Source organism: Aspergillus luchuensis, chromosome 5 (genome assembly GCF_016861625.1).
Source record: "Aspergillus luchuensis IFO 4308 DNA, chromosome 5, nearly complete sequence".
Classification (NCBI taxonomy): Eukaryota; Fungi; Ascomycota; class Eurotiomycetes; order Eurotiales; family Aspergillaceae; genus Aspergillus; species Aspergillus luchuensis.
The window spans coordinates 1,042,936-1,069,061 of record NC_054853.1 but is presented as its reverse complement, the minus strand read 5'-3'; the positions used below and the strand labels follow the sequence as shown (position 1 = coordinate 1,069,061).

At 51.9% G+C, this 26,126-nt stretch overlaps 12 protein-coding genes across 12 annotated transcripts; 4 read left to right on the top strand and 8 right to left on the bottom strand.

The window, feature by feature from the left end:
• Positions 1-2,964: 2,964 nt before the first annotated feature.
• On the top strand, positions 2,965-3,552 carry AKAW2_50382A (uncharacterized protein; the record flags this gene model as incomplete). The annotated part of the gene is made up of 3 exons (XM_041690194.1): positions 2,965-3,254; positions 3,327-3,344; positions 3,411-3,552. The coding sequence occupies 3 exons, from the start codon at positions 2,965-2,967 to the stop codon at positions 3,550-3,552; spliced, it is 450 nt and encodes a 149-aa protein (XP_041543803.1).
• Positions 3,553-3,887: 335 nt separating this feature from the next.
• AKAW2_50381S (uncharacterized protein) lies at positions 3,888-4,289 on the bottom strand (the record flags this gene model as incomplete). Its single annotated transcript, XM_041690193.1, has 1 exon — positions 3,888-4,289. The coding sequence occupies one exon, from the start codon at positions 4,287-4,289 to the stop codon at positions 3,888-3,890; it is 402 nt and encodes a 133-aa protein (XP_041543802.1).
• Positions 4,290-4,644: 355 nt separating this feature from the next.
• AKAW2_50380S (uncharacterized protein) lies at positions 4,645-5,054 on the bottom strand (the record flags this gene model as incomplete). Its single annotated transcript, XM_041690192.1, has 2 exons — positions 4,645-4,860; positions 4,911-5,054. The coding sequence occupies 2 exons, from the start codon at positions 5,052-5,054 to the stop codon at positions 4,645-4,647; spliced, it is 360 nt and encodes a 119-aa protein (XP_041543801.1).
• AKAW2_50379S (uncharacterized protein) lies at positions 5,054-5,703 on the bottom strand (the record flags this gene model as incomplete). The annotated part of the gene is made up of 2 exons (XM_041690191.1): positions 5,054-5,467; positions 5,530-5,703. The coding sequence occupies 2 exons, from the start codon at positions 5,701-5,703 to the stop codon at positions 5,054-5,056; spliced, it is 588 nt and encodes a 195-aa protein (XP_041543800.1).
• An 851-nt stretch (positions 5,704-6,554) lies between these two features.
• On the top strand, positions 6,555-7,117 carry AKAW2_50378A (uncharacterized protein; the record flags this gene model as incomplete). The annotated part of the gene is made up of 2 exons (XM_041690189.1): positions 6,555-6,603; positions 6,657-7,117. 2 exons carry the CDS (start codon positions 6,555-6,557, stop codon positions 7,115-7,117), a joined length of 510 nt encoding a protein of 169 aa, XP_041543799.1.
• Positions 7,118-8,290: 1,173 nt separating this feature from the next.
• AKAW2_50377A (uncharacterized protein) lies at positions 8,291-10,221 on the top strand (the record flags this gene model as incomplete). The annotated part of the gene is made up of 5 exons (XM_041690188.1): positions 8,291-8,779; positions 8,840-8,964; positions 9,031-9,156; positions 9,208-9,291; positions 9,369-10,221. 5 exons carry the CDS (start codon positions 8,291-8,293, stop codon positions 10,219-10,221), a joined length of 1,677 nt encoding a protein of 558 aa, XP_041543798.1.
• A 1,968-nt stretch (positions 10,222-12,189) lies between these two features.
• Positions 12,190-12,796, bottom strand: AKAW2_50376S (uncharacterized protein; the record flags this gene model as incomplete). The annotated part of the gene is made up of 2 exons (XM_041690187.1): positions 12,190-12,467; positions 12,649-12,796. 2 exons carry the CDS (start codon positions 12,794-12,796, stop codon positions 12,190-12,192), a joined length of 426 nt encoding a protein of 141 aa, XP_041543797.1.
• A 207-nt stretch (positions 12,797-13,003) lies between these two features.
• On the bottom strand, positions 13,004-14,415 carry AKAW2_50375S (HMG-box domain-containing protein; the record flags this gene model as incomplete). The annotated part of the gene is made up of 3 exons (XM_041690186.1): positions 13,004-13,999; positions 14,071-14,139; positions 14,203-14,415. The coding sequence occupies 3 exons, from the start codon at positions 14,413-14,415 to the stop codon at positions 13,004-13,006; spliced, it is 1,278 nt and encodes a 425-aa protein (XP_041543796.1).
• A 6,212-nt stretch (positions 14,416-20,627) lies between these two features.
• On the bottom strand, positions 20,628-21,306 carry AKAW2_50374S (uncharacterized protein; the record flags this gene model as incomplete). Its single annotated transcript, XM_041690185.1, has 2 exons — positions 20,628-21,086; positions 21,148-21,306. 2 exons carry the CDS (start codon positions 21,304-21,306, stop codon positions 20,628-20,630), a joined length of 618 nt encoding a protein of 205 aa, XP_041543795.1.
• A 1,540-nt stretch (positions 21,307-22,846) lies between these two features.
• On the bottom strand, positions 22,847-23,188 carry AKAW2_50373S (uncharacterized protein; the record flags this gene model as incomplete). Its single annotated transcript, XM_041690184.1, has 1 exon — positions 22,847-23,188. The coding sequence occupies one exon, from the start codon at positions 23,186-23,188 to the stop codon at positions 22,847-22,849; it is 342 nt and encodes a 113-aa protein (XP_041543794.1).
• A 935-nt stretch (positions 23,189-24,123) lies between these two features.
• Positions 24,124-24,665, bottom strand: AKAW2_50372S (uncharacterized protein; the record flags this gene model as incomplete). The annotated part of the gene is made up of 3 exons (XM_041690183.1): positions 24,124-24,259; positions 24,306-24,323; positions 24,385-24,665. 3 exons carry the CDS (start codon positions 24,663-24,665, stop codon positions 24,124-24,126), a joined length of 435 nt encoding a protein of 144 aa, XP_041543793.1.
• An 804-nt stretch (positions 24,666-25,469) lies between these two features.
• On the top strand, positions 25,470-25,891 carry AKAW2_50371A (uncharacterized protein; the record flags this gene model as incomplete). The annotated part of the gene is made up of 2 exons (XM_041690182.1): positions 25,470-25,659; positions 25,716-25,891. The coding sequence occupies 2 exons, from the start codon at positions 25,470-25,472 to the stop codon at positions 25,889-25,891; spliced, it is 366 nt and encodes a 121-aa protein (XP_041543792.1).
• Positions 25,892-26,126: the final 235 nt, after the last annotated feature.

Sequence of the window (26,126 nt, the reverse complement as noted above, 5' to 3'; positions counted from 1 at the left end):
GCCGAAGGCCATAGGACCTCATTTCCCTGCGGACGACGGTTCGCCGCGACCACGTAGGAAGGCGTAGCCCAGGGTCGTAAGAGCAATAGGTCACCCCGGAGTTACTGACTAATGCTAGACCACCAATGCTGGCTGGGCGATTGGATGCAGAACCTGTTGGACCTCGACCGCGGTGAATTTAAGGTATGTGACAACCCTCTACGGCCAGTCTTAATGCCGTGCTGACTGAGATTCTTGAATTTCGTCTTTATTACCTTACAAAGACGACATCCGTTGACCCCGGTGACGCGTTCGGAGAGCGAATCAAACTATGTCAAGGGCCACTGATGGCCGGAGAAATCGTCCAAGGTCACCTGAGCAAGCGGCGTGGGAAGCTAGCCGTCGGTGGTACGTTTGATTCCCTCTGATCGATATACGCGTGAACCTACAACCACTGTGAGAGGGGTAATCATGGCAGGCCGCGTCGAACATGCACCCAAAGTCTAAGGATTGTCTACCATAGTGTGTGCCCGCCAGTCAGTTCGCCAATACGTCCGGGATGCAGTTCAGCCACAGACGGGGGCAGACATCAAACTTTTCGACTTCGACCTCGAGCCGTGTCGTACCTGGGCGGCCCCCTGTCGCGACAACGACGCCGTCACTAATCTTGCGCAAAGTGATCATCAAAAGTGGGTTGCGTCTCGCATTATTGAAGGTAATCCTGAAATGCAGTAAGTCTAAACATGCCTTGTAAGACGAGACACTTGTCTTTACGCGCAACCAATCCTATGTATGGCAGTGGCATCCATCGGTACGTCTCAGCTTCTCTCTCCAGCCCGATGCCTGGACATTCAGCTTGGAACAATCACGGGTCTTGTGGTCTCTCGTCCATCTGTTGGTTGGTAGTTCACTCGGTTGTGAAGTTCAGCCACGCTGCTCCATGAGCACTCTTAAACGGGCACATCCTGTGCGTCGCCGCAACAGATGCCCGGGCTGGATAACCCCACAGGGTCCTGCGAATACTGACTATGGCAGGTCGGACAGCCACGACTACCACAGATTTCACACCATAACTACTTGACACTGCTTTGTTCTGGTACGCTGTTGCGCGTAGCGTTGCACGAGCAATAGTCTGCGTGCGGTGAGCGGCTCTGGAGCAGGCGATGGCGCATGCACAAGGAAAACCCAACCGGGGCTCTGTCGGGTCGCCGTCGGCGTGTGCCTGACTGGGTTCGAATTGCCAACCAGACTGACGTTCGGCCGGTTCATATTGACGCAATGAGTAAAACCAACCATTGCTTGACGGTGGGATCCAGGACCGAAGATGTCACCCTCTCATTTTATGTGGTGGTGTCGACCGGCGTCGTCAGGGTTATCATTTCGGCAGGTGACCGACTTGGGACATTTGCCCATGATGGATAGTTGAAGATGAGCACGGCATGAATTCTGCTGAAGGTCAATCCTTAGCCGGTCTTTCATAATATTCAGTTTATGCAGCTGCTTGACCAAGGGGTTCGGCAGGATTTGACTCATGTTCCACCGTACTTGGCCGGCAGTCATAAGCCAGTGTTGAAAAAGACAAGCAAAAACGATCCATACTCCTCTCTGAGGCGGGCTATTTCTCCGCGGCAGTTCAGGACGCTATAAAGTACACGGGGGCTACGGAAAATTCTCCAATCTGACTGATCTTCTCTCAATGCCGAATTCATGGCCTTTCTACGCGAAAGGCTGTCTACACGCGCATTAGAAATCATACAAGAGCGTATGTTCAGATTCCAAAACCACCAAGACTACAGCTACTTATTGGGAGGCCCCTACAGGCGCAGATCCGGAATACACGCCGTCTGTGAAAGGGTTTCATCACCACACTCGTACACCACACACTGAAGGAGCCGAATAGTTGCTTGATATGGAGACGATCAACCAGCAGCGCGGCGACGAGAAATTGCCCTGCAAATATGAGGCCATGGCCGTTGACTGCTTTCTGTCTTCTTCTTATGAGGATCCCGAACCTCTGACCTGGAATGGGCCCAGTATCCTATCACCGCGTACGCACCCTGAGGATATCTTTGGGTATGCCTGTGCCATGTTGTCATACCCCGTTGATTGGTAAGAAATGCACCTTACCGTCGTTCATAAGTACATGTTCGAATCGGTCGCCATCTCGCCATTATTCCTTCCGCGCGTGGAGTGCACCCTCAGCAACTGTAGACGGCTCCGTAGTCAGATCTGGGAAGCAATCTGTCCATACGTGTGAGCCATCGATCGTTCAGATTATCGGTTTCAAAAGTTTGTGCGGCCAAGGAGCGAGCGGGAGCCGGATACCACAGGAAGATTAGGATTATTTTCAGGGTCGAACACAATCAATCCTAGAAGAATACTGGAGTCAGGACGTTTTGTTGAAAACACTGCTTGCGGGTATTAGTATAAAGAGCATGCTGGACTCTTCTTCAGCTTGTGATAAGAGGTTGGAGGGCCGAATTCAGGTAGCCTGTATTGTTTTATGGATTTATTGTTTTATGGATTTATTGTTTCATGGATTTATTGTTTTCTTGTTCTTAAGGTATCTCTTCCGCTTCCATACGCAAAGCCATTCGTCTACCGACGGACCGAGAACCCAGATCAAAAATCCAGCCCAGTTGTTCTGGGTTGCAGTCAGGCAAAATAGCCTGAGTGCACCTAGTTTGACCAGTCCCTCGTCGGGCACCGTTGAGTGCCACAAGGATCGGCGAGGTTACACTCGGCCCCTGTCCTGCCCATGCCTAGAACCGTGGCCTCGATGTTACCTTCAACTTTGGGCTTGAGTTGGGTGGACCGTCTCGCGCAGGGGGGGTGCATGGTGTCACCTCGATTATAAGTCAACAAGACAGCCAGCGTTTATAAAGCATCATGTGCGTCCTAGGCTAGGGCCTCTCGCCTTCGCGGTATGCACACATCTCACAGAAATCGCATTCCTCCTATCATCACTTGTACCCTCCGACAACAATGAAAACTCATCTGCCACGACTGAACGAACTCCGGAATAGACTGGCATCGGCTGAGAAGAAGTCGCATTCCGGTAGCCGGTCGAATGCCTCACACTTCACAGAATCAGCTCTGCCAGGCGACAGGGAACCGAACGTCCAGGCCGTCTCGGGCGATGGCATATTGTCCCAAGAAAACGACACAAGCGACAAAGATGCAACGTGGGAGGTCGACAGCGTGGTCACAATCGAGCTTCCTGAGCCTCCAATCGACGTGCCTGATGTGAAGGCTCTCACATCGTTGATCTGCGAGTATGTCTGTCCTATGATGCCCCGACACCGGCTGTCATTCGCCCTCGAACGGTGCTGATCTGTTTCTTCCAGTCTCGAAACCAGAGTCCGGTAAGCTTGTTTCCGTTGCGCTATTAAGCGACATTCTACGAGCCTCGAGCTGACGGAGAGCTATAGAAAGCTGGAAGAACAAGTGAAGGGTCAAAGCCAAGAAAATCACCGCCTGCACAGGAGAGTGAGCAGCATCTATGAGAGTGTCCCGACCTGTCACACCAAATCCTGTCGTTCAGCTCGGTACAAGGATATGGAATCGGAATGAATGTCGGCGGGCGAAGGAGAAGGGAACGGAACGTTTCTCATACTAGGCTGGGAGGGGACCAGTGGGACAAGGTCTGAGTTACATCGCCTAGAACTACTGTCTTTTACCAAGCTTGTACGGCCGGAATTAAGATCTGCTCGATTCTGAGAGTATATAGCTATCTTCATTTTAGAGTGGATGTTTGTGCTGTTTGTGCTGGCAGCAGGAGAGCGAGGGCAACCTGGTTTGTCGATCCCAAGATAAAGGAATATGTTGTGTTAACAAACTTTCACACCCCGTAGCTGCATTTGATCGTCGGTGGCGTTAATGGTTGAACGAATCAGCCGCGTAGTTGATCATAACTCCAGCGGTTCGGTGGAGTGGGTCTCCATCGCGTCCGCGAGCCCCAGACGCGAGGATGTGTCACCAACGTGAGTCGCGCCCCTCCTCCTGCTGGTGCGATCCCCATCGGTTGAGCCCATCGAAGCTCCACCGTGAGTTTCGTTAATTCGTCGGAGGTGATCGGCACATCCTGGTGTGACGTGGAGGCAGATCACGTTTGTCGCTGCCTCGCGACGTCCACGTTCGATGGCCAGGTCACCATGGCGACAACGTCGTAGGCGTTTCATATTTCCAAGCCAAAAAAGACTTTTTCTTTTTATTAGTTTGCGCCAAAGAGTGCATTGCGAGTGTTCTACTTTATCTTCCCCGATACCACTAAGCCTCGCCGTGGGTAACGATGTGGACTTTCGACCCATCGGAAGCCGACTCAGCAAGCGATCGGTTTGGCGCTAGTTATTCAACCTGGCGGAGGCAAACAGCCAGACAGAAGTATGACCAATTGTCCATGACGCCAAGTAACGTGATCACGCGTTTGCACACAGCCCCACACTATGCTTTCCCGTATTTCTCCAAACTAGTTGCACATGGTCACATTATATACATTGTTACAAAAGGAAAGCCTCCCACTTGCTTGCTGGAGGGCCTAACATATCCAGCATTAGAGAAGAGAAGAACCCTCCTTCCAATGCGTATCGAATGTACCCAGTGGCTCCAGCATGTAAATCAGGTTACGCCGTGCCCGCTGGGTGCCGGCACACGATACTCCAGGCTTTACACCATGTCCGGTGGCCGACATACTGGCTCGGGGCGTTTGATAGACGCCTCGGGTACACGGTCCACAAGCCGGTTTGTGCTCCGACCGCGAGCGTGCGTGGTCTCCTGGGGTGGCACACCGTCCGGGTGGTAGTGATAGCGCAGTCGATCGAGGGCGCTTCGGAAGTCATCCAAGATGATGGTGTCGCTCAGGCATTTGAAAACAAACGCCAACTACAGCGGTCAACATGCTGATCTTCTCCTCGTCAGTGGCGGCCGCTCACCTTCCAGAACGGCTCCATCCCCGGGGGGTAGCCTAGGCGATTCTCGACCCGGATCGCACACATGTCCACAATCGCAAATACAACGGAGATCACCATGAACAAGAGCATGACGCCGAACCGTGGGCTGATGCGAATCAGCTGCATCAGCGAACACCCATAGCCCCGCTGGATGGTGTACAGGAGAAAGCAGGTGGTGAAGATCCACCAAGGGTCCCTAGATCTGGATCAGCAACGTGGGGTGTGGGGGAGAATTGCGCTCGAACACCGCACCGGAAAAGCGGCTCGAGTGGCCGGGTGGTGGTGTATAAGGCCTGGCCCCGATTGAAAAAGGCAAAGTTGGCATAAATCTCGACGACCCAGTACGGCTGGGCCGCCAGCAGGGTGATCAGATACAGTCGCGTGCCCCAAGGGGTGAAGAATCCGCGAATCTTCATCCATGCGATTACGTTGTGGAGGGTGTGCGAAATCGTGAGGCCGATGGCCGTGGCCGAAAGATACCAGCCCTGGGCAGGCGCATGGAGAAAGATGAACGTTCCGTGCCCGAGGGCCAGGGCGAGCTAAGCGTCCACATCAGCAGGGGATAGTGCCCCATTCGCCGCAACCAGGCAGCACAACTTACCTCTGCCACGATGAGTTTGTGCAGGAGCACCCCATATTTCATGTTGGCCGCGGTGATGGCAATCATGATAATAAGGGAGCCCACAAGGAATCCTTGTCCCCACGCCTCCACGACAAGGATACCCGGGTCTGTAGGACGCTGACCAGCACTTAGCATCATATCACCGCTCTCCATTCGACTGTGTCAACGTGGAATGGAAATGACCCTCCATGAGTGAGGGGGTATCTTTATATAATCGGGTGAGATTGGGTAATGTTCGCCGCTCGGCATGGTCAACTGCCGTGGGCGACGGAAGAGTAGGAGGGAAGTCGATCGACTGTGAGTGCGACCGGCCAAAGATCTACGGGGGCCAGAGCCTCTTGCTGTTCTGACACTGTTCTCAGGAGTAATGGTAACCTTCGGGGGTCTAGCCGCGCCTCAAGTGTGGACTTTGCCAGTCCGGATGAACAGTTGGATACCGTAACCCGTAGAGTACCATCCGGCCTTAACCATTCGGGGAATAAGCCGAGACTGTAGGATTCCGGAGAGATCATTCTTACCTACTATACGTCCAGCTGCAGGAACCAAGGCCGAGGGAGGAATAGACTTTCCGTCTATTTACTTTAGCGTCATATGAGATAAAGAAAGGGAGGAAGGGCACAGCGACCACGGAGATGGCCCCATTGAAGGGATGCCACTTGTACGAAGCGGGTTTCCTTACCTTACCGCCCAGAAACGTTAGTAAGTGAGATCCTCTGGTCAACAATTCAAATAACGAACGGGGTTAGCCCGAAGAAGTACTTCCCGACGTCCGCACGGTTCACATCAACGGTCCGTAATCCGCAAGATTGCCGGGACCGTTGTAAGTCCATATATCTAGGCCATGGTGGTGCTATCGTTTCACAGGCTTCAACTCGATATATAATGGGTGGAAGTATGTACTCCCACGATTGCTAAGCTGTACCTCGACCATTTCCATTTTTCCTTCCCCAGTCTTTTCAAGTATATTTCACTCTACCACTCCAACGCACATCCTGCCCCTACTGATGCAGAAGAATACGCTAACGGGCGTTTTGCCTCCGGCTGAGATGAAAGGTTAATCCCCTCACACAACGATGATCTGGGGGAACTGACATACTTAGCTGCAGGCTCGAGGGCACCGTCCAGCAAAATGAAAACTTACCCTCGTTCGTGTGTGACCAGAGCACGATTTTACCGAGCCCTTGAGAAGGCGCAACATGAATCTCAGAGGCTCGAGCAGGCATTGTGGTCACAGAACCATGCAGGGTCGATGTGGGTTCTGCCGCAGACACTCCAAGAACTCTACAACTTACGACAGCTACGTCGACTTCAATCCAACGCCCTGGCCCGAGCTAGACAATTGGTCGAGAGTGAGCGGAATATACCCCTGAGAGAGCCGATGGAAAATATAGAGGCAGCCAAATGTGACCGGTGTGGAACAGAGGCACCAGAAATGGTCCTTGCTCTATGTTTCCATCGCTTATGTCGGGATTGTGATGGAGCTGGAATACCAGGCGCTTCCGACGATATGTTTCAAACCTGCAAGATCTGCTCTCTTTATGGTTTCCAGCAGCCCCGGAGGACTTGATGTAATTAGCTACTGCTGTTGAGGCCGCTGCGTTGACCGGAAGTGACATTGCCCTACGGAAAGCGATGCTTACGAGCGTGAAAGCAAACAAGAAGCGGTGAATGTGGGAAGATCAATAACAGAGGATCATAGGTTGTAGAAAGTACAGAATTGTGTCCTTGTAGTCTAGAATTCGATGCTGCTTTTCATTGCATATGATTTATATTCTTTCAACCATAATAAGGGTCATTCACGTTAGCGAGAGAGATGCAGAAGATGGGGAATTGCCGTAGGTAACTATACTGGGATCTACATTGTTTAGGAACAAGACAAGTCGGCAATAATTGGATCTGACATTGCGAGGGGTTTCAATTGAGGGCTGGGAGATCCATTCGAATATTCAGTAGTCTCCCCGTTATGCTTTGCTACCGACTCACCAGAAAGCTTTCGTGTTGCTGCTGTACGATTGTCTATCGCTGAACAGCCCCCGGGCGTTGCAACTTGGACAAGCGCATCAAGTCCTATTAGAGGGGGGGAACAAAACAAGGAGCGCGAGATTCGTGTCCTAAATGGATGTAACGTTCCCGGATGATCTCCCTGGACAGCCGCATGAGAATCTGTCAGTGCCCTGGTGGGTCCATACAAGTGGCAATCCTACTTGGCTAGCAGAGGAATAGGGGATGCTCGATGAGAGCGGACGTGGACTTTCATTGCTGGACAACTGACCGTGGAGAACCGACGGCGGACAATCAGCAGTATCTGGCGGTAGGAAACAACCGTCAGGACCGGCCGCTTGCGAGAACGGGTGGAACCTACCATGCGAACACACTGCGATGGAGGTCGCCAAGAACCATTGTTGAAAGCACAAAGCTGCCGCTCTGTGGGCCGCTGCTACTGTAGCATGGTAGTTCAAAGCACTAATTTAGAGAAAATGGGGCCGCATGTGAGTTGGGCGCCGGCCCCGCTGTAGGCTGGAGAGCCGTCCTGTCCGTAAAAGATGTAGCCTCGAAATCTCGAGCAGTTGATAAGGCTGGCTAGCCCGGTGCCAATGTCACTGACGCCTCTGCCCCCTACAGAAGCAGGCCCGATGGTATTGAGCGACAGTCTCGGCTAATATCAGATTCCCTCGTTAGATTTACCTACCATTGCATTGATTCCTTTTGCATCTTTTTCCCTCCCCACGACAGCAGAATCATGGGGTCCGAACTGGGGGTCACTGCCGCATCCACGCCCCAGCTAGCCTATACTCCGGTCAGTATATGGTGGACCTGCTGGGCGGGCACCTGGACGGTTATTGTTGCGTCTGGCATCGTCTATCTCATCGCCCATCGCAACACGCCTCCCCTCCTGCTTCGAGGCCTCGGGCTGTCGCTGTCCGCTGTTGTTATGCTTCATGTTTATTGGGCTTCAGTGCAATTCGGAACCATGATTGGTACCATCATGCCAGGGGATGCCGAGTACTGGATCATGGGCACGTATCTGCCGTGCGGCATTGCCCTATTTCACGCGTCGAACAGTCGCTTCTATCATGTTGCAAAGCTTCAGGAAGGCTATATCATTCGCAGCAGTGGTGGGAATGATTTATGCTCCACGAGGGGTAAGCTCGGTGTCGTAGACCCGTTCCGTCGCCTTGCATACACTACCAAGATCCTCGTGTTTGTTACGGTGGCGTCGCTCATTCAGGTAAAACGGCCACCGCCTACTCCTATTGACAATCGTATCGGTGTCTAATTGAGTCATTAGGTATTTCTCACGGTCTTGATGTGGCTCATCTCTCGCAAATGGCATCGTACTTGGGGGATTCCAGGCACCGAGGTCCATGGGACCGAGATGCAGCAAACGTCGGAAATGGGCCGGGGCTGGGAGTGGTAAGAAGACCTCCAACATACACCCGGCGCATATATGACGCGAGCTGTGTGCTAACCGATATGCAGGTGGCCTGGCGTGATTGGACAGGTATTCTGGTCGTGGATTGTGGGCCCTGTCGTTCTCTGGAAATCCCGTCACATCCACGACACCCACGGCTGGCGAATCCAGACGATGGGCTGCGTCATCGCCAAGTGAGTCAATCAGTCCGATGAGGTCTGTCGCACGACTAACCCGTCATCTAGTCTCCCGGCGACGCCGATGTGGCTCATCGCCCTCTATGTTCCCGCCATGGAGCCGGTCAATCAGTACTGGCTACCGCCCCAGTGGTAGGTGCTCTCTATGACCAACAGGAAAATAGAAACGAAAAAGAAAGGAATCAGGAAAACAGGGCTGACACCTGTAGGATTTGTCTCTCTATCTGGGTGATGGAGGTTTTTGCTGTTCTCCTGCCGTGCCGGGAGGTAATGCGCCATCACGCTATCCGACAAGGAGCCTTCGATTCGATCGCACGGTGGGAACCAAATACTAATCCGTTTGCTGATCGCACCATGGCCCGCAGGTCAGCCTCCATTCTTGCCGAGTTCGCAGGGTCTGGCCGGGAATCATGGGATAGATCTCTTGGCTCCAGTTCCAGCTCTCGGGATAGCATATTCACCAAGCGTGCGCTTGAATATGTCTTGGCGCGCAATCCTGCCCCGCTGCAGGATTTCTCTGCCCATCGCGACTTTTCCGGAGAGAATATAGCTTTTCTGACCCGGGTGGCAGAATGGAAGAGCTCGCTGCCCCATGCGGTCTGGGATAGCAGAATCTCAGACTATGGAGATCTTACCGACCTGATTCGGGAGCAGTTTCACCGCGCGCTGTGTATTTACACGACGTTCATCAGTGATCGCGCGCAGTTTCCAATCAACATCTCTTCGCAGCACCGGAAGGAGCTGGAGAACGTTTTTGAGGGCCCTGCTGGGCTTCTGTTTGGAGACGCGCGCCCGGCCAATCCTGCCGTTCCCTTTGATGCGCCAGGCTATGCTCCCACGCCCTCAGCGTCTCCGATCGCCCCCATAAAGGCCGACTCCGGTTCGTTATTCACCGACAACAGTCGGGTGCAATACTGGGGCCAGATTCCCCAGACATTTAATGCGACAGTCTTTGACCGAGCCGAGGAGAGCATCAAAGACCTCGTTCTCACCAACACGTGGCCTAAGTTTGTTCGAAGTTGCGGCATCGCAGCTGAGGCTCATTTGCTGGTGGGAAACTAGAGTCCTGCGTAGTTGGTTGCGGAATGAGGTCGCCAGCGATGGAAGATTGGACTGAATGGCATCTGTCTGGGATGTCGCCTGAATACTATAGATTAAGACTGAATGGTGGAGTAGCTCATTGGACCACATTTTCTATCGGAACGTAGCACTGTCTTGGTACTTTAGAGGAGCCGAGCAGTAAGTCGAAGAGCATCTAGTCAGAAGAGCCAATGACGCCGAAATTATTGACTCAGCCACCGCTTACGAGTCTACTGTTCCCCACTCAACACCGCGTTCTGCGGGTATTGCAGCAGCGCTTGGAGCGCTCTGCGTTCGAGTCTATCCAGAAATGCCACCCCCAGCTCGGCCAGTCAAACGGATAGGATTGTGCCGAGAAGGTGGAACTGCACATGGCGTTTAGAGCGCTCCAGCGAAGAAGCCGTATCCATTCCGCATCTATGGCTTCGATCATCCCAAAGGGGCTTAATCGGTTGCGAGCTGACATTGAGGGCATCCGTCACGCAGCTGTGCACCGCCAGCTACAGGATCATCGTCGTCTACTACAGCAACTGCACTCGGCCCGAGTGTTTGCAATTGTATGGCTGGGCGACCCGCAGTGTGAATGGAGATCAAGCAGTGTCAAATGCGGATCAACCGGCTTTTCAGCGGATGGAAGGCACACACCCGCCGTCTCCATGGCAATCTAGCTGCGCGGATGGAATGTAACAGGATGCCTGAAGGCCGACATCACCAAGTTCTCTTGCTCGAGGCGACAAGGAGACTCTTGGAAAAGACCAATCACGATTGTGTTGGGCAAGAGGACTACATCCTACGAGCGAGCTTTCCGTCATTGTATAGGAAGACGTGGACAGGGCATGCACGGCATGGGAACGACACATCATCTTGAATGCAGTGAGGCCGGGAGAGAGAATACAGGTCTGTGGCAGTCGTCTAAAAAGGCAGCAACCCATATCCCGTACCACTCAACGTAAGAGGTCAGATTGGCCTATTCAGACGGAAATGAGAGGGGCGGAGGCATTGTCGAACGAAAGTTCGATATGGCAGATGGAAGATGTCAGCTTATAAGGAATTTCATGGGGTCGGCTTCGGGCCACCGGTACAGCTCGATGCTACATAATTTCATTATTGATGGTCGGCACTTGCTCTCCTGCTGTATTCAGACTATCCACCCTTTCAGTCCGGTCAGGCATAGAAATTTTGAGGCGCCGCACAAACATCTATGAGAAAATAAATGGCTTCCAGCCAAGTCCTCTCAAAGAATAGTAACCTAACACCTTTTATCACGTTATATGACTCTTTGGCTCGTTTTATAGTTGCTACATAACGTGCTAACAAATGGTCGAAAGATCATCACATTGATTGCTACGATGCCGTTCTACAAAAGCACCGCTTGAACTCGAACCAGCTGTGTGCAGGCAAACCAGTATTGTTACAGATTCCACTTTACATTTATCTCCAGATACTAAGATGCCGAAATAATACAGATACAAAACATTGGATTACCTAGAGACATACCTTAGACCAACAGCTAACTTCAATTCTTGACCCTCATCATTTATGCGGACACAACCGGAGACCTGTTTCTATGCCTCTGTGACAAGTATGAGACCATGTAGAAGCTATGGTTCAAGCAACGTTTATTACCCTATTGTCACCTCCGTCTTCTCTTTTTCTCTCCCCTTCGCCAGCCAGATTGTAAAAGTGCTGACAGACCCTCTATGTGCCGGGTAAGCTGTTCATACTCTGCACTTGATTGTTTCCCCTTTCTTCTCAGCAGATTCCGGGCACTGCGAGCTTCCCGAATGGAAGCAGCCAAATCTGACGCTTCAGTAATGAAGTTGATATACGGTGTTTTGCTGTTTGAGGTCCTGGTCATCCTTGATGGACGTCGTCTTCCGATATCTGTGGGATTGCTGGTTTTGTAAATTGCAGTCAGGTCACACGATCGGAATGCCACGCACGCGTACCTTAAGTAAGGCAGCTCACATAGTCCAGCGATGGCCCGATCATTTGCCTGTCACGCAGTGAAAGATCTTCTGAAAGAAACTCGTAGTGCTGCGAGTCATGTTGGTCCCTCGCCTCCATCTTTGCCAGTTCAGCCTCTATCCAAGACACGGACGGGGTGGGATTCTCTAGCGGTGTGGGCTCGCTGAAGAGCGTAAGAAAGTCGCTTTCATCGGAAGAGGAGCTGTTCACGCACTCCGACATTGCTTCTGTAAACGGCATGGGTATGCCAGCGAAAGTGCCTATAACGACGAAAGAGCTGGTCTGTGAAGGATGTGCCTTGGCGGTAGCCCGAGCATTATAGGCGGTGTTACCACTAAATAGGCGACCGTGTCAAATATCCGAGGCGAGCCCAAGAAAGATAGGAAATGGTCTCCAGTTCCCATGACAATTCGCAGGGATTACGGGAGCAGAGTCGCTCACCAGAGTAACTCGTTGCGTCCCAGGAGCTTCCGCCGTTTGTCGCGGGAGATCTGCTGCTCTTACAACCCCTGGGCTGCGCCTTCTCGAATGGTCGATCTGAATCAGTCATCTGCGGGAAGGTCAGCGCTATGGCCATAGGCCCAAACATGGTCTCCTACCATCCTGCCTAGGAAGCTAATTTTCATTATCCATACACTGATTTCTTGCTCATACATGGACGATACAAGATGACCAAATATGGCTATGTACAAGACCTTCGCGTCCGAGGCAATCGCACACGAATGAGAGAGTTATGATTATAGAAAAACGCTGCCGAAATCTTGTCTTCTATCTCCTGGCCTGCAGTCCTAGCCAACTACTTTCCTTCGATAGGCCATTCCCCACAAAAACTATACATCTCATACGGAACAGACAGTGGCAGTGAAGCAGACCGACTATTGGCAGCATCGATTCCAGGGGCTGCCGGTTGGGAAACAAAGCAAGCAGAGTCAGGTTTCCCCGGTTGCCCCGTGGCGACAGGCAAACAAGCCTGGGTGCCTTTGGAGTTATACTCGGCAGAGGTCGTCTGGGAATAGGACGTCCACTGCTCCCATATCGAAACGGCACTGCCCGGTGGCATAAAGCCAGTTGGGCTCAAGGAACAGCTCTGGATGAGGTTTCCCTCCCTCGCAGGAAAAGTTCCTATCGAACGTTCACAAGCGCGATTATTATCCACCGAAGGGGCCCAAGGGGCAGGCTGTGAATTCTGGCCAAGGTTGGAGAACGCCTCCGAACGCAATGTCAACTCCTGAGAATGGCCTTTTGCAATCCGCGGCTTTCCCCGCTTGCTTGACAGCGAAAAGCAATATCCTGGATGCGCCGTGGCGTGGTTTTGTTTCTCCATCTCCGCGAGTGTCTCGTATTTCTCCCGAATGTGAGCAGCTTCCATCTTCCAGCTCTGTCCGCTGAGTCTGGAGATGGTCTGGTGATCATTCCGGCCGAGCCAGAATTTTACTCGATCACTGTACGCCAGCCGGTACAGTATGAATGAGTTAAGTGGGCGTGGGATTCTTTGATGCCGTTGCCGTGCCTCCTGGCGGCGCGTCGCGACCGGGCGGTGCACCCAGGCGTACATGTCTCTAACCGGGATGTCCTGCATGCCGTCGTTCAGTTCACTTAAGGGACATGGTAGACATGGGTTTTGACTCCTTGTTGCTGCAAATTTGGCTTGGCCATCCATTATCTGGGCTTCGAAGCAACTCGACTTTAGAAGTCCAGTCTTCCGGCACAGAGTTTCCGGCTTCGTGTGATCTGCGTCATTGCCTCCTTCCGGTATCAGCTTGTCCTCATGCGCTTGGGTGTTGTCATGGATCTACTGGGATTAGCAGAAGGCCAACAGGTACACCTGGTTTCCAGCTGAGGCGGAGTGGGAACGCTTCTCACCGGCTGTGGAACCAAGTAGTATGGGTCATTGGCCGCAAGCTCTAGCACAAGGACAGGCTGATCGAAGCTCTAGGACCGTCAGAGTGTGATACTTTTGCAGCTTCTAGTTCAAAAATGGGTGTGCGCGCTTACCACAGCGAGTTTCCCAGAAGCTTGGGGAAGACCATCGGAGATGCACGGGAGCCGCTGGCTGAGTTCCTCACAACCGGTACCAGGAATGAACCACGCCTGGAAATATGGCGGTGGTGACTCAGACATCGGGTCTCCTGGTGTGGCTTGGAGAGACATGGACGCCTCGGTTCCAATTTCAGTTGGCTTAGTTCTGGCGAGAGATGATTCTGGCATGCTTCCGCAAGGCTAACCGGGTAGAGCCTTCGTCGAATGGCAGGACGATCATTCCAAAGCCAGTAACTAACAAATGTGGTAAACAAGCGCAATTTGATTCTAAGACGGACCCCGATGGCAGCCCCGGGTCTTTATAAAGGCCAGGCATGGATCAGAGGGTCTTCCACTCTAACTTGGCCAATGACGCTACAGCTATGGCTTGCTCGTCCGATGTAGATACTGGAATTCTCTCCGATCATGGCTGGTGGGACTTGACCTATTGCCACACGTGGATCCCTGTCCTAGAGAGGTACCAATCACAGCCGACGATGTGCAGGGAGTAGAGTTCCGGATTGGATTTGGTCGTGTTTGTATCGGTATACTCGGCCATTGTTAAAGCGACCTGTGAGTGGACCCACCGCAAGAGATGAGCTCGCCATTTGTAAGCAGCCGAATTAGGCAACAAGGTTATATTGGGCGTCTTCGGTGGCCCAACTGAGGCATGCCGAACAGCAGCTCCACGACTGTTAATCTCCAGCATCCTCTAATCTGAGCCTCTGCAATGATCCTCAGTCCAGGATATTCTTGCCTACTTGAAATGCCAATATAGGGAGATATGGCGGAACAGTTTCCAGCTCAAACCAAGTGGACTCCGAACGCCATGTCACTCGCCCTCAGGTTAGAATTCTCGGAAAAAGCATCCCCCATATTTGAGACCCCGGAAAGGTTAATGCGATCGATAGTCTCAGTGAATCACCAGAACCGCATGGGATGCACGAGTTCACGGCACACCCCTCCCTCCCTTGTTTTTGGTCCCAGATAATCAAGGTTTGATAGATTGTCCCGGGAGATTGGTAACCAATTATCGGTAAGTATTTTTTAGCCTTAGGAGGCCCAAACGCGTTTCCTGCCAGGGCTTATTGAGTATAGAAGAGGATGTAGGAGACCACAACGAGCAGTTAGTACAAAGAAGCTTGGGGCAAGAATTGCCCATTCGCAAGGGCAAAGACTAGGGAACAAGCAACTGGAGCGACCCCGAACGTGAGTACGTCACCCAATCGCGGACTGATCTTTCGAAGGCCGCCGGAGCCTTGCCGCCCCAAAAGGCCACGCGTGTTGAGACTACGGCGCGATAATTTGAAATTCGCTACCATAGCACTGGGACAGCACCGAACGCCAACGCGTCGCCATGCGATAGTAATTGAGTGAAAGCCATCGTGCATCCTAGACTTATACTAGTCGCAGTAGACCAAACCTTAACAAATGAAACCCGGTGGTCTAGATCTCCTTGTGCTGTCGCTGGAGCAGTCCTTAAATCGTGTCACAGGCTGCTTGCCATCGCGATCTACGGCTCTCTCTTCTTTGTCGAATGATCGTCCGGATGTGATTAAAGATAGCCAATGAATGTCTCCGTCAAATGCTCGCCATCTGGTGCCTCAATAGCTTTCTTGCTAGAAGGAGGACTTTGGCTTACCTTGACGGCGGGGCCAGTCAAGTTCCGTAACCCTGTCACCTGAAAGCTCTTTGCTTCGCGTTGAAAGCTATCCGGGTTGTGGTATTCCGGACGGAGAGGCCATGGACCTCTCCCACGACCGCCGAGGGCTGACCTCTACTAAAATGAAAAGGGACATCAGCCTGTCGATCTTGGTAGTACGCTATAACGCGGGCCAGACAAGAGCGTAGAAGGATCAGGTTACATCGGTCACAGAGATAAGTGTGAGCGTTGCATCGACCTGGAACTGTGGGGAGGCTACAGTAGACCTGCATGGTGACTGCGTCCCTCCTGTGAGACGTGAAAATTTAGCGTCTCTGACGCCTTGACCGTCTGTGTTCGCTGGGGGTCAGCCGCCGCCTCAGTCGGGATACGACCCCAGCTGTGGTTGGTAAAGCGGAGAGCTAGCTCCACTCGAAAGAAAGGCCTTTATCCATTTGTCGATGGGTTGGAGCTTTCAAGGCAATTGTTCAACGCTCTTAGCCTGTGCGGGACGCGGGCACATTGGTGTTCCACGATGACAATCATAAAGCCACCGTGTAGGCTGATGAATGCGCTAGCGATCGAGAATAGCTCTGTGATTTCTGTACAGGAAGGCTATGTTAAAATAGGCCCAACATACCCGTTCATTGCTCGATTTACTCGGATACAGAGATACAGTGTGTGGTTGGTATATTGATCCGATTGGTCAGCATTATAACTATGCTTCCGAACCCTAGCTCCTGAACGGATTTTCCTGCGCGGTCAATGGAAGTAGTCTTCAAAAATGAATTAAACAACATATATTACTGTTTTTTACTGGCAGGCTCTCCGGCTTCATATTTAAGTATAATAAATGGACTTATTGAGGCGTGCGCGTTAACCATCTCGGATATCGTGCGTAGAAGAGGGAACTCGTGAAAGACGGATAGCTGCCCATTGTTCAGTTTTCGACACCGCCGCGTACGATAACGCCATTCATAGTTCCTAATATCACAGGGCCCACAAATCACCGGGAAGGACAATGGCAGGCGGCGAAAACCCGAGGCGTCAGAGAAGCAGTCGAGGCATGTTCTCATGGCGATGAGATAGGCCATGTCAGTCGCAGCAACGACCGTCCAGGAGCCCAGTCAGCAGCCCCACTTATACATACGGGAGAGTAGGAGGGATAGGAGGTGGATACGGCAGTGGCTCCAAGTAGCGGATGTGTGATGTGGCTCTCGGGAAAAGAGAATACTGTGAATCTGCACCAAGGCGATGTTAGACGGCTTCAGGAGCAGTCCGGAGTGGGCCAACACTGTGACTAAATGTCGCCGGACCTGACTTCGTAGGGCAGAATCTAATATCAGCTGAAATTGGTATTAGCTGAAGTTGACAGTAGCCTAAGTTGACGCTGGGCTAGTCAGCCTTTGGAGCTGCTCGAGGTTTCAGGTTCGCGTCATTTACGGACAAGACAGACTCACCGGCCTGCAGCGGGACCGCCGTCCGTCTCGCACGTGAGCTCATTTCAACATTACTGCGTTGAACTGCCATGGTATGGTAGTATCGGCCCAGGGGGCAAAATCAGCCCCATCATAGGTATTTGCCTTGTATGTGTGATTCTAGACCCGTTCATTTCTCCACTTGTCCCACATCAAAACGGTCTCAAGTGGTATCAGATGCTGTTGGTCGCCGTCACCTGCGGTTTGCTTCAGCCGCCAATTTTCTTCCGTGAGTTTTGCAACAGCTAAAGGCTATGCCAACTCTATTAAGCAACCCTTTCCCTCTTCTAGGAGACTTGGATTGTCACTAGCGTGCCTGCCAGGGCACCCACGGGTTTCCACGCAGCTGGCGAAAGGTCAACTGGGATGGTACGTAGAAGTCTACAAAACAGAAGCTCCCATTTCCTTCTCATTTCTGGGATTTGGTGCACTGTCCCAAGTTGCAACGGAGGGTGCTGAACAGTAAAAGGGCGATGGCCTGGCTCGATACGGAAACTTACCGATAAACCTGTCCAAAGCATGACGAGGGGATCCTCTGGAAGTTTGAATGGATCTGGCAACCTTTGCTTTAGAAATCTACGCTATGTCAGGCCCAACCTTTACCGATTTCAGCTGTATTTAGAATTTATGGATTGCGGTATTGTTACCGTTGACCAGAGTCGTACTTCGTCTCCGTCTTTTCCCTCCGTTGATTGTGTGGAATGTCTATATTCTCGGTGGGATATATGATTACAAGGCAAAATAAGCTACTAAACAAGATCAGGACCAACCCACATAGGACAATAAGAAATCTGCCTGGTTGCTATCATAGTGTCCCAATAATCCTCCATTATCCATCGTCACGCTCGAAGCATTGCTTTCCGCAAGGCAATGTCAATTCCGGTTGATGCAGTGGAATGACCAGAAGGGGATAATACACCAATCCTATTGCCAACCTATGGTACGACTGCCCCCGCGATGACCGTCATCGGCAATTGGCGACACAGCGGGACATTTCGTTGCTTTCAAAATGGTCTGCACTCCATTCCGTTACAAACGAGGTGCATGCCACATATCGGGAGAAGCTGCTCCGATTTTGAAATACTCCCTCCCATGCCGTATATGTCTGGGCTTTGTACAGTGCAGATCTTCCTTTGGCGTGCAAAAGAGTACTGTGTCCGTACAGCGCTCTTCTCAAAGAGTCTCCGAATAGCTCTCCTCGATAGATTGATGGTCTCTTGAGGCCAGATAGCGTCTTGCACATAGAGTGCTATCTCTGGGATCTTCATTTCCCGCTTGTTTGGGTTGACGAAGGTGGTTTCTGGGAGGATGATTCTAAATTTGGCTGGATCATAACAATAACCTTCTCTTAGAGACTCAAAGAACAGATCTGAGGAATATTGAAGATCGCCTGCATAATCGTTTGTCAATAAAAGAATGTGATGTCGACGAGAGCCTTTGTGGCTGGGCCTTCCGATCTCGTGTAATTTTGGTCCCACCAGAACAGGGCAGGCCCCTAGCTCGGAAGCTTTGTCGATCCATCCATCGCTCTTGAAAATTGCTCTCCATAGTATATTTTCCTGGCTTTCACTGCATAGAAGGGCATCTGCCAGCTTCTTGGTGGAATTTGGGCTCAGTGATGCCGCTATAAGATCAAAGATTCCCTGCGGAATCTGACTGAAATTGGTCATTCTGAAAACAGAGAAGATAATGGATCAGCAGTCGGCAATATGCAAGGAAATCGGAGACTTATTGCGAGACCAGTGACGGGCTTAGATGTTGTTTTTATACCTTCCAACCAGGCAGTGATTTGGTCCTCCGGCAAGCGTGCATCTTGCGAGCACATACCTAAACCAGCAGCGATGCAACCACGGAGCCTCCGATGACTACATTCCAGGGTAGTGGGAGACGTGATGCTCCCAGAGAAGCAGGGTCACTCCCAAGAGCTCCTTCGGGTATTCCCCAGAACATAACCATCTTTTCTAAGATATTCGGCCCTCCCAGGCACTCGATGATGCATCCGGAAAAGCGGTAAGACGGATATTATTTCCATCATAGTATTCTGAGTATACAGTGAGACGATCATCAGAGGACAGAGGATGGCTATAAGAGTATACTTAGGTGCTCATCTAGTGAGGAACCTGTTGTCGGACGGCTGTCAAGAGCCGGCTTTCGAACGGCAGCCCCTCGTTCCTTCTGGATCCATATCAACTGGCAAGCACTCTCCAAGCCAAGTGTGGCTCCATGGTCATGACTCATGCATGCGAAGGGGAACTCAAGGCACGTGCGCATTTGCTTATGTTAAGACCCCATGCTGCTTGCGGAAGCATGAGTATGCAGGAGAGACAACGTCCATAACACCGTCCACTAACGTACCCCTTGATAGAATCTCGTGGCCTTGCGCAGCTCCACTGGCCTGCCCCGTGAGCAGTTAATGCCACGTCTACCTGATACATCCTCAACGGTCTAGGCAAGACATGATGGACAGGTCAATAGAAGTAGCCAAGAAGAGACTGTGCAACTCAGAAACTTGCGGGTCCAGTATGTCGATGGGGCATGAATGCTCGGAAGATGGCGTATGACGGTCCCAAGTTCACTGGCTCGAGCTTCTCTTCCTTATCAGTCGAATAGGCTCTTTTCTGGCTTGCATATTCCTCAGGACGATTCGTCAGTTCGCCAACCACCAGACTATTCGCGGCTCAAAGCCATGCTCCATAGTTAGATTATCGGATAGCTTGACCGCCACGGCCACAAGAACGTCGAAGGATCCACGCGCAGAAAGAACCAACTCTTGTCTTCTTGGCACTTTGCTACCGCTATACACCATTCAAGGTGCTTCGCAACAAATCTAAATGTTATCTCTAGTATACCGACGCTGCACGCAGGCCGTTCCCAGAGCCATGGTTCTCGCCTGGCAATCTGATGGTTGGTCAAACTGATCCCCAATAGGTCAGTCCTTGCAGGAGATTCGGTTGGTATCGCTCCATGCGCGAGATCGAGAGGGAGAACCGAAGAGATCATAGGTTCATGACAGTAGATGCTGGACGCTGCGTCAATAGCTGTTTCCTTCCTCCAGATTGCTGAGAATTTCACAACTAATTGCTCATCTATACGAGGATTCAGAGTGCCGCTCTCGATGCAGCATCGATCTGCCAACGCAGAGGCAATTCTCCGTGTCTAGAGTTCCCTTAGCCAGCTTTAGCGAGAGCAGGTGTGCACTACGTGACACAATCTGTACGATGGTTGTCGGTCAGTATACTTGTGCACATCTCAGAAGTTAATCCATTACTATGGTAGAGCAACTACAACTGGAAAAGCTGCGCGAAGTTATCAGAGTCGGGTACCATATCATGGTCACCGCCAAATCCACCCCCTTCATCCACCTGAGTAGGCCACATGTCCGGTACCGCTGTCGTTGCCGGTAGGGCAGTCGTCAGGGCAGCTGGATCCACACGTTCTGCTACACCAGCCGGGCTCCGAAGCCGCTGGTGCCAACCTGCAACGGTATGCTGCATTTCATCCACCAGTTGTCGAGTCGCCTGCTGCTCAGAGAACTCTTGTTCGCACCGATGCTGGTTATTCAACAATTCCTGCATTGCACTTCCAGTGCCTTCAAGGCGCTCTAACAGGGTCTTCTTGTCCCCCCTCAATGCTTCATTTTCCCGCTCCAGTGTTTCGACCGTAGCCAAACAGGCCTGGTGGTCCTCCAGTAATGTGGCAGAATGGGCGTCCCGAAAACCAGAACCGGATACTTGTGCCCGCTGGTTGGTGAGTGAAGTCAGCAGAATAACCAGGCCCTGCCAACCGTGCCTGGGGACTTACCATGGGCGGACGTCTAAGGGAGCGCGCAGGCTGCTTGAGAGGCCGCGCGACGGGCTCCTCTCTCTGGATGGATCCTGCGTCAGAAACACCACTGTGACTCTCGGTCTTCCGGGCGGTTGCGCGACCGCCCACCCGTGGCCTAGTTGTGACTATTGGCATTTATGAATAGTCCCAAGATAACAGCAGAGAAGTGCGGAATTGAACAAGGGTGCCGTAGAGTGCCGTGCTGAAGGGAGATTTGGTCAGAGTCACAGCCCGCAAGAGACCTGGCTGGACAGGAGTAAAACACGCCATTGGTGATGGCAGAGTGTCCCTAGCAATCCTCTCAGTCAAAGAGAGTTAGTGACAACTGTCCATTGGCTCTTTCTGCCTACTTGGTCCTGTGTCACTCTAATTGAACGAGTGACGCATTGATGGTCAAGATCTACAACATCGTGCTTTGCAGCGGACCCAAGCACCGGGGTATTTTCTCGGCCAGAGCGGTCAAATATCGAGGTCAACCCTATTCAGCCCGGTCTATATATCGCAGCGTGTTTACCCTGGTCTCTGACACGGGCCCACCTGGCCCGCGGTTCGAGGCTCTCTGCCCTCGTTGACATCATCGCATAAAGTGGTACTGTATTGGCATGTGAAACTTGGCAACCCTGGGCTGCAGGGCATGTCCAGCGGTGAGTTACTTGGGTAAGTCAATGGGAATTGTTGCATGGATGGGGCAATGTTCATTCACCAGTAAACTTCGCTAGGGCAAAAGACCCTCCACATCCAGTAGATCACGGTGTCCCTCTTCTTTCTTGTAAGCTGTACATCTTCCGCGCAGCGGGCAATACGCCTACCTTGATCTTTCACTTCTCCGCCTGTCTTTACCAGCGCTGTTCTCCAAATAGACCACGTCTGTCATTGCAATCTTGCTCCCCATGCCCAAAAGACACTACCGAGCCTGGATTCCCGGCGAGGAACATGACTACCCATCATGGGTAGCTCATCATCTCCCGTAAAAGTATGGTGAAATGAATGCCAGCTTGGACCAATTGGTTCGGAGCTTTAAACGCCATCAGCAATTCTGTCGTGACGCTCGGGTAATCGGAAAATACAACCCACACCTGAGACCCCGAAACGAGTTCAATCCATAGTCAGGGAATTTCACAGAAGGGCTCTAGAGCCAGGATTTCACGTTCACAACTCTTCGTCCAGTGTGATTGGTCCAGATGGCCCAGGGTGGATAAATTGATCGCTGCGGGAGACTGGGAACCAATTATCGATCAGCACTTCCCAGCCCTAGAGATCCACACGCGTTCCTCTGTCAAGGCTGCATCATAATAGAAGTAGATGCAGGCATGACAACAAACCGACTAACACAGGGAAGCTTGACGCAAGAGTTGATCACAAAAATTGAAGCGCAATAAACCGTCACGACCCATAATAATGGGACCGGGGGCGATAGCGGAGCGATCTTTCGGATCAAGCTGGGGTCTTGCCGCCCCAAGAAGACGCGCGTGTTGGGACCACGGGACTCCGGCGCGATGATTTGGAATTGCCTGCCATGGCATTAAGACAGCATCGAACGCCAGCCCGTCCCCATGCGATCGCAATTGAGTGAAAGCCATCCTGCGTTCTAGTCCTATGCCAGTCGCGTTAGAGCAGATTTTAAGAAATGGACCCCGTGGTCCAAATTTCGATTTGATGTGGGTGGAGAGCGCCTTCAATCGAGGTACCACAGGGGATAGTTCGCATCATGATCTACGACACACTCTTTGCTCTGGGGAGGTTTATCCGGATCTGACCGAAGGCGCATAATCTCTGGCCAGCGATCGGCTCGAAGCTGGAGTGCTTCGCCGTCCGGTACCTCGAAGTGGATTGTCCCAAGAGGCGGGACTTGGGCCAAATTTGCCGACAGTGTTAGTCGAGTCCAGTAGCGGGGACACCTGAACGCCCTTTGTCTCGCATTGAAAGCTACCCGGGATCTGGTATTTGGGCTAGCATGACTGTGGTCCGCTCTTGCGGCTGCTTCGGATTGACTTTTCACGGAATGGAAAAGGGACATCGGCCTGTCGATCTTGGTAGAGCAGCCTTTGGACGGCCCTGATCCCTGGCATCACCACCGCTCAAGCGCAGTGCAACGCAGCCAACGATCAGTCTTCTCCTTGATACATGCATGTAACCTGGCCATTCTAGGCTCTATTCTGGACCGCGTTATTTCCTCCCATGTCCCATGCTGTGACACGGACACTTAGTGTCAGTGACGCCTCGATCTTAATGCTTCGATGGAGGCTAACCGCCTTTCTAGGTCATAAAGTAGCCTAGCTGATGTCGGCCAAACACTAGGCCAGTCCCACTGGGAGATTGGCCTCCTATATCCACCACTTTTCGGTGGGTGGGAGATTTGACGCGATTGTTCCACGCCATTGACCTGCGCGGGCTGTGGGCACACTGGTGTCTCACGAAGACAACCGTATAACAATTGTGTAGGCTGCAGGATGCGCTAGCAATTGGAGAGTAGCTCCACCACTTTTATATACCTATTGTGATCGATAATGGGCAGCGAGGGAAGGAAAAATGTACAGAGGATGTGCCGGAGACATGAAATGAAACCGGGCGAGTTACAGCCGCCCAGGTCCATGCTGGTATCTGAGTTCTCCCTTTATGGGATCAGAGCGCAGATCCGGTCACGCGTGGGTTAACGTTGATCTAGCCTGCTCTGGAAACCACACGGACTGTTACGGTATCTGTCTCCTACGTACAGCGCTAGTTTGCTGTGATAGACGTCCCGCACAACTTTGAACTCTTCCATTTCTATTTCCAGGATCTGTCTTCGAGAAGGCCCTTACGAAAGACATTTCATTCCCTCTACCTTCACCAGTCTTGTCCAGAGCTACACCAGAGTCCAGGGGTGGGTTTCCCCGGTCAACTCACGATCGAACAAGGAGAAGAGACGCCAGTAGTCAACCATCTCTCCAGCGCCAGCGGATATTCTCGTCGTCAAGTCTTGGAGGCCTTGCCGCGCGTTGTACCCCTTTTGGTGCCGCTGCCAAATAAGGACCGGTGGGTTTGGTCCACTGTCTCCTCAATATCCTGATTCCACTGCTTCTGCTCCCTCATGCTGGACTCCAAAGCGCTGATTTGCGTCAGTCGAGTTGAGAGAACGGCAACGTTACACTTACTCCACCCGTTCAGATAGTCTAGATATGTGTCAGCTTGTCATGCGATGCTCTTCGAAGAGTAGAATTCATGAAACTGTACTCATTTAAAAGAGGTAAGACCTGTCCCTGGCCATAGACGCCCTCGCTACTGTCCGCCATCAGGCTGGGGCTTGTACCGGAATGATCTATGGCCGCTGGATCGCCATTATCACGCTGTGCGTTATCATGTTTCTCCGTTTCCACGGCGTAGCTATCGACACCGATCCGGACAGAGTCTTGCGCACACTGTATGCGAGACGTCTCAGCATGCGAGGTCTCAAGTCCTAACACCGTCCGCAGAGCTTGTAGCCGCTTATACTGGGGCGGGCCAGCTGCATTCATGTCGGACTAACGATTGAGCCAGGAAGACGCAAGTTGGATAAGGACGGTTCGATCCCAGGGCACGGAATAACTGAAGACAACACAGGGGCGCGACAAGCATGCGATAGACGAAACGTGAATTTATATATCGAAGCAGGGCTGACCACTGACTCCCTGGACGGCCCTCTCGGGCTGGGTGTTGTTCGGGTCAGAAAGTTCGAATCATCACCGGCCGGCGCAATGTCGAGTCGAGTCAATTCTGGACCGACGAGTGCAGATGATGGGTAGTTAACGTTTTGGAAAAGGTGGGCAACTTGTTCGTTTCACCGTGTAGAAACCCCAACCGTGTAGAAACCCCAATTGGTGAAAGTCCTGATATTCCTTGGTTGTCTGCCCTGGTTTTTGAATCGGCTAGACTTCGAACGCCGCTGTTTTCAGGGAATGCGACTGATATCTATACATAGCAGGGGTCTAGACATTTAGATCCGTCAGGACTCCGAGCGTTCAGGAAGATAGCAATACATCATTCGCAAACAGCGCTCTGCTGGATTCGGATATTATCTGTCTGGGGCAATTCCATATATTGTTTGATGAAACCTTGAAACGGTCGTGATAAACGATAACCCGCGGGCAAACGTAATCAGTGTAATGGCACGCACAGGAAAGGATTAAAAGACCGTCTGAGCTCTGCCCTTCACTCGCCATGCCGCCCTTACTCTACGCATTGCCGCCTTTGTTCCTATATGACATCGTAGTATCATCAGTCGAGATAATCTACAGCCAACCGATAACACCTCGTGGCCGTCTAGCCCATCACGTTCCAGAATGAGTCACAACCGTGCAATATGCGACAGTCCGTTAGGCAGCGTGGCCAAAGGACCGTGTAATCGGACGGGTATCAAAGGACCGCTTTCAGAGGGCAGCTTCATGGCCATGCCTCATGCCACCAAAGGTGAACTCAAGGCACGCGCACGCTCGTTTACGTCAGACCGTCAAGTCGCGTGCGGATATATGGGTATGCACACAGAACACATATGCAAAAAAGAACCATTATTCAACAACTGGACGCAGGGTTTGGGAGTCTACTTGCCGACTTACATCCTAAGACGCCTCCCAACAGCCCACGCACGGCTCCTTTGGAGCCTGTGCTAACCGAGCACATGTCTAAGAGAGTTGAGTTTTATCCGAAGAACACGGTCATCAGTGCTAGCTGCTCCAATGGTGATGCGCTTTCATTCATTGGGTAGGTATAATCTATGCAACTCTGATTTGGGGGATACGGGGGTGCGGGGGGATGCGGGGGAATGCGGGTCCCATATATCTGCACAATTAGTGGTGCACTGAATAGACCACATTTCTCTAATAATTTTAGATACGGAGTTACTTGGTATGTTGCAATGGATAGTTTCATCTGTCCAAATCTTGTAGACATGCGCAGTTCCGCTGGCCTCTACAGTGGGCTGATCCGAGCACGCCTCCCAA